Raw genomic sequence first — 6,296 nt, forward strand, 5'->3', positions numbered from 1 at the left:
AACTTAAAACCAAAAACTAAACTATATAAATATAAGAAATTTAAGGGAAGTAATGATAAACAGAAAAAAAAAAGAAAAAATTTCAACCGATAAAAGATATAAAGAAAGCAATGATAAGCAAACAAAAAAAGAAAAAAACAAAACAAAATAGGGTTTCATGGATCAAACCCGCCCGAATCCCTTATAACAAAGAAACAAACACTAACCAATTCATCTAACACTAATTATTGTTTAAATTTTAAAACATTAGATAAATAGATTAATCTTGCATCATTACTCTTCACATAGGTTTTGCTAATTAGAAAATGAATCAATATATTATAAATGTGACCATAAATTTTAATAGATAACCTATCATTTCAATTCCAATATATTATACATGAGAAATGATATATCATCGTTTTTAATAAATTAAGATAAAAAAAATAACATGATAAATAGTCTAAAAAACTTCTTAAAAACCGTAAAATAATATAAAGATAATCCATTAATTATACTTTAATCGTTGAGGATTTAATGATTTATCATTCTCAGTAAAAAAAATAGAAAACAAAAGACATTAAACATATCTTAGTAAGGTCTATGTTTTAGGTAGTTCTATCGATCATATTTACGTGTTATACTGTCATACTATAGTATGTGATAATAAAAACAAAAATAGTACATGGCGCCGTTCAGAGAAAAAATAAAAAGATAAAAAAAAATAAAAATAGAGCATATGGTATGGTATGAAACGAAGGAGGTCAACAGAAAGTAATCAAAGACATAAATCATCAGAATCGAAATGAAGCTATATTCGCACCCTCTTAGCTCATGCTCTCGTCGTGTTCGTCTCGCTCTCCTCTTAAAAGGTTCCTTTCTTTTCTTTTCTTTTCTCACTATACAAAATTTATATATATTTTTTTCATATCGATCAATATATCATGAAATGAAATTAAAGTAAACGGTATTTACGGATATGATGAAATGGAAGTGATTAATAATAGTAACTGATTTGATTTTACAGGTCTTGAATATGAATGTATAAATATTACCTCCTCCACTGATCCAGGTAACTATTATTATCATTATTATATTATTATTGTTATAATTAGTTACAATATGCTCATGCTTGGTTGCGTTTAGTTACCAGAAATATTCTATAATTTCCTATTTTATTAAGAAAATGAGAAGAATTTTTATTGCCTAATATAACTTGGAAAAACAAAGTTTTCTGTTTTGATGGAAATTCTTTTAACAATGCTTTCCTAAAAAATATTTTCTAGAAAACACTAGTAGTTGTCTATAACTAAACACAAGTGTTTTTAACTGTATCTAACTTTATTCGAAAAATCTAGTGTATATGTTCTCCTTCAAAAAAATTGTTATTCTATGCATCAAACTTTCAAGTTTTGTTATTATGTGTGTATGTGTATATATATTTATTTTCATGACATCCCGTAACTTGAAAAAACCGGTGATATGGCAATGGTTTTGGTAACATGCCATCTTCTATTGTTGTGACATTAGTGAAGAAACGGTTACTTTATTAAGGAGGTGGCATATGCATACCAAGCAATAATGAAAAAAATTGAAAAGGTGTAAACGAGCCAAGATATTGGCAAGCTACTCGATGTTGACTCGAGCAAAGCCTAAAGAATCCTGAGCCTAATTTGGAGTCCGAGCTTTGGACATTAAACATGATTAGGTTCACGAGTCACGATACTAAACAAGCTTAAATGAGCCTATATGCTAGAATCACTACATGGATAATATTTAAAAGTATGATACATGAGATTTATTTATACAAGTTTAACAACGGTTTACCCTTTACTATATGTTTGTAGGAAGATTGATACGATTATCATATCCATCCACAATATACTTAGCTTAGAGGCTATTTTGACATAATAGATTTTATAGCATTGTGACGTGAACACCCTTTTGCTTCAAACAATGCAGACTTCCATATGGTTATCAAAATGCTAATTGGAATTGTTATTTGTTGAATACCTTGAAAGTTTATGGGCTAAATTGACGCATTTAGTACTTAGGTGTGCGATGTTAAGGTTTCTTTTTGTTGGACTTTGAAATACAGAATTTCTAAAGGTCAATCCTATGGGTTATGTACCTGCACTGGTGGATGGCTCTACGATAGTTTCAGATTCTTATGCCATCTTACTTGTGAGACTTTTATTTTTGTTATTCAGTTAGTTTTTCTTATCATTTATTGCTGATGATACCAAAGAATGTTAGTCAAGTTTCTAATATGATAGCCCCCAACCCTACTTATAGTATCTGGAAGAAAAGTACCCGCAGCATGCCTTGTTGCCTCAAGATCTTAAGAGAAAAACATTAAACTACCAGGTAAATGGTTTGCTTTTTATTTATCATTTGACCATGGGCATTTGCATTTCATATATAGTTAATCTTAATGAAGCAAGAAATCTTGCCTGTTGATTTGTTCTCAATGCCTTTGTTCGTGAATGGGTCAATTGGGTTACTTTTTTTTTTTTTTTATCTCTAACGAATTAAATGAGAAAAACATCAAAAGTTTGGCTGAAGCAAAGGTCCACAGTCGTCCAAGAGGAATTCTTCATGCTTTCGGCACCCTAAATTACTTTATTTAATTTACGGATGATTATTGTTAAAATATGTTTCTTTTATTCATATTTAACACACTAACTATTCATAAAAAGTAAAAAAAAAAAGGTCAAATAATATTTCTGGTCTATCCAACCCATACAAGATTTACGCATTTGACATGTTCCCCAACCCACCAACTTTGCCACCTCTATTCCTAATTCATTACAAGAGGACTATCCTCGGAATTTATTATTCATTGCATAATTATTGTTAGTCATGTTTTTTTTTTAACCCAGTTGTTCTTTGACCAACAAAATTTTTATTGCTAGGTTGCAAGTATAGTTTCTTCCAGCATTCAGCCTCTCCAGAATCTGGTGTTAGTTGTGAGTAAAATTTCTGGTGATTTCTATTTTTGATATCTCACCCATTCCATTTGTTTCTCATATTCTGATTGAACATGGTTAACTTAAACAGAATTATATTGGGGAACTTGTTAGTCCTGACGAGAAGCTTCCTTGGGCTCAATATCATATAAGGAACGGGTTTGTAGGTACAAATCAGATTGACATCATTACAGTTGACCGTCTCTTGTTCTTATGCACTTTTAATAGTCTTTTTCCTTTTCACTTCATATCCTTTGTGGCCTACTGATAATCTCCATTTCTATGTCATGAGTTATAACCTAGTTGCACCATAAACCTAGTAAATGAGAGATTTGTATAAACAAATGTCAAAAAAAAGAAATACTTGTTTGAGAAAGGCTATTTTACTTTTTAGTTACAGTATGATCCAAGTGTTTAACCATATTGAACGGTATAATCTGTGTTGAAAATCACATGACATCCAGCTTGTGCAAGCATATGAATAATTTGAGTTAAAGTAAAACTAAGTGTAACATAATTATCAGTAAGCAAGATTTGGATAAATAAAATCTTTAACCTGCCAAGCTTGGCTCCATATGCGTGTAAATAGTCGTACATTTCTGCTTATTTTCTGCGATTAATTTTTGTCCTGAATTTTGCTTGCATAATTATAAAACTCAACTTGCTTTTTATTATTTTGGGTAGTTCCAACTTCAGGATAGGTTCTTGCTGGCTTATTTCTACTTGAGTTTAAGTCTGATACAATTATTTCATTATCACACTCTAGATTCTCTAGTCTTCCCCAGGTACAGTGAAACGGAATAAATAAAGTTTAGTGGCCAAATTACCTGTAATTAAACCTTGTTGAGGGGATTGTTCGCAACTTAGAGCTTAAAGAGAACTGTTTGCCAGTGTCAGTAAGTATGACTACAAGTACAGTGCCTGGCTGAATACATCCTCTGATGGTTAAAAAATGAAAACTTGTCCAAGTATAGTTGAAGAACTTATCTTCTGGCTATGGCTAATACACAGGATATAGTTAATTTATTGTCTAGTTGAACTGATAGAACCCAGACATTGAACAAAGGCATTATAGGGCTTAGATTTCTCTGAGGAAAAACACTCAAACACATGATTATGTCTATTTGAGAAGCCAAATCTCCAGAACATATATACAAGTTTGCTAATTAAAAAAACATTAAAGACATGACCCAAAATGAAAACTAAGCCTGTTATATAAATGCTAACCGCTAACAGTTTGCCCGTGCTAAGAGTCACCCATGACCTTGTGATTTCTTGCCAATGAACTGCTTCTTCCTATTTAAATTCTGCCCAGCATCATTAGTTGGGTCTGACCTTCTGGAATCTTATCATGAACAAAGCTGAGGTTTCATGGTATGAAAAACTTAGGTGGATTTGTTTTCTTTTAATTCGTTGAAACAATTCATTTGTGCAAGAAATTTGGCTTATATCACTGGCCCAATTACTTAAGTCCAGTTCACGGTCCAGTTTGGTACCGAACTGGTTCTAAAATGGTATGAAATGATACCAGATTGGACCTAAGCCGCTTCTTGTTTCCGGTTTCTTCAGATTTTTGGCTCTTGTCCTGTCTAGTCTGATGTTGGACCATTGCACAGCCCTAGGCTTAACTGCTTAAGTATGAACTGTGAAGTTCACTATGACTTAACTAAAGAACAAAGTAGTGCAAAAGGGGGAAGAGATGAATTACTGAAAGTTTAGGGATGTTTAGACATTTTGTCCAGTAATTTCACTGCAAAGTAACAGCTATGGGTATGTGTTCGTGAGCTTCCACAGACACATGGAAACACTTTTATCAAATGTAATGTAACTTATGATATTCATGGTCTTGTGTATTGTTTAGTTTTGGGATTAAGATATTTTTTGAACTCTTGCTGAAAAGGTTTCATGGCCAATGATTCCCTCAGTTTATCTTTTTTCTTTTTTTAAGTTTATTATGTGTGTCTAATTGTGTGAGGAACATTTTATTGACAAAAGGTTTCATATGAATTCAAGAAAACTATCGAATATCTTTTAATGCAAGAAAGTGATATCTATTGCAAGATATTTACCAAATTCCTAATTACGTGTCACTTCTGCAGCTGTTGAGAAACTATTAGTAAACTATGCCGGAAAATATGCTACTGGAGATGAAATTTGCTTGGTATGTTTATTCTTGGCCCCTGTAAATCTAGAGTTGATCGCATGTGTGAATCTCGTCTCTTAAATTCTCAGTTGATTTCCTCAACAGTTGAATATTCTTCTATGAATATTGAATAATATTATGTTCATTGTATATATCTTACTGGTCACTTGCAGGCAGACTTGTATTTGGCATTCCAACTTGATAATGCAATCAACCGGTTCAAGGTTGACATGGTATTGCCTGCTCACAATCTACTTATATGCAACCATTATGTTTTGAGGTTTAATATATGGCATAGAACTACCAAAATATCCCAACATGACAAAAGAAGTTCACTATTAGTTTTTTTATAAAGCCAGACATGATGCATAAAGGTACAAAGAACACAACGTCTGAACTCACAGTTTGAGAAAAATACGATTTATTTCATTTATAATGGATGGGTCTCATTTCATAGCTAAACAAACAATTAAGTAGATATTTTACACTCTGTTGGTCAAATAATGATAAAAAAATACTCTAGATATTTTAGAATTTAAGTTTTTTTGTGCGTCTTTCTTTTCTTTTTCTATTGTTTTTCTTACTATACCATTTGTGCATAAAGCTATGCTTTAAAACATTTCTCTATTGATGGTGCAGGCTGAGTTCCCACTTCTACTTAAGTTGAACAAAACTTACACAGAAACGCCATCTTTCCAACAAATTTTGACCGAGACTATCAAAGGTCAAGTGAATTAGCTGATACATTTATGTATGCTCACTTTTTTTTCTAGAAAAAAACTTTAGGATTAAAAGAAAGAATCTGATTGACTTTCAACTTTCTGTTTATAACAGAAACTATGTTGAGTTTGGCTGTAAGATAGCTATAGATTTACTCTCATTTGCAACTTTATGATTTGAAGTTTTGAACTTTGAAAGATTTCTGGTTTGACATTTTGCTGATGGTTTTACTCAGATGATCCGGTTTTTGGCATTATCAAGCGACAAGAGGCTTAAGGAACGTCATCTTAAGGCAAAACCACGTTTGGCTTGATAAGACCTGCTCGAATAAACTCAACAAGCTTCAGCTATCCTATAGCTTCTATCTTCTTGTGTAGAATGCATATTATTGTAAATATTTCTTCTTCGTGCTGATAAAAAGCGAGGTAAACTTAAATTTTACAGATACATATTAATATATTATCCTCCTGCTAAATCCTTTTAAA

The 6,296-nt window shown here is 31.8% G+C and overlaps 1 protein-coding gene across 1 annotated transcript; it reads left to right on the forward strand.

The window, feature by feature from the left end:
• Positions 1-684: 684 nt before the first annotated feature.
• On the forward strand, positions 685-6,296 carry LOC122603699 (glutathione S-transferase zeta class-like). Its single transcript, XM_043776474.1, has 10 exons — positions 685-851; positions 1,007-1,051; positions 2,078-2,163; positions 2,275-2,346; positions 2,895-2,948; positions 3,040-3,115; positions 5,048-5,109; positions 5,265-5,324; positions 5,731-5,815; positions 6,047-6,296. The coding sequence occupies exons 1-10, from the start codon at positions 785-787 to the stop codon at positions 6,085-6,087; spliced, it is 648 nt and encodes a 215-aa protein (XP_043632409.1). The 5' UTR covers positions 685-784; the 3' UTR covers positions 6,088-6,296.

The sequence above is a fragment of the Erigeron canadensis genome, chromosome 6 (assembly GCF_010389155.1).
Source record: "Erigeron canadensis isolate Cc75 chromosome 6, C_canadensis_v1, whole genome shotgun sequence".
In the NCBI taxonomy this organism is placed as follows: Eukaryota; Viridiplantae; Streptophyta; class Magnoliopsida; order Asterales; family Asteraceae; genus Erigeron; species Erigeron canadensis.

What these genes read in the sequence shown, in the direction of transcription:
- LOC122603699 (XM_043776474.1), top strand. Translation starts at nt 785, where the DNA reads ATGAAGCTATATTCGCACCCTCTTAGCTCATGCTCTCGTCGTGTTCGT. An exon ending in ACCGGTTCAAGGTTGACATG is followed by an intron (nt 5,325 to 5,730) that starts GTATTGCCTGCT and finishes TTGATGGTGCAG; the next exon opens with GCTGAGTTCCCACTTCTACT. An exon ending in TTTGACCGAGACTATCAAAG is followed by an intron (nt 5,816 to 6,046) that starts GTCAAGTGAATT and finishes GGTTTTACTCAG; the next exon opens with ATGATCCGGTTTTTGGCATT.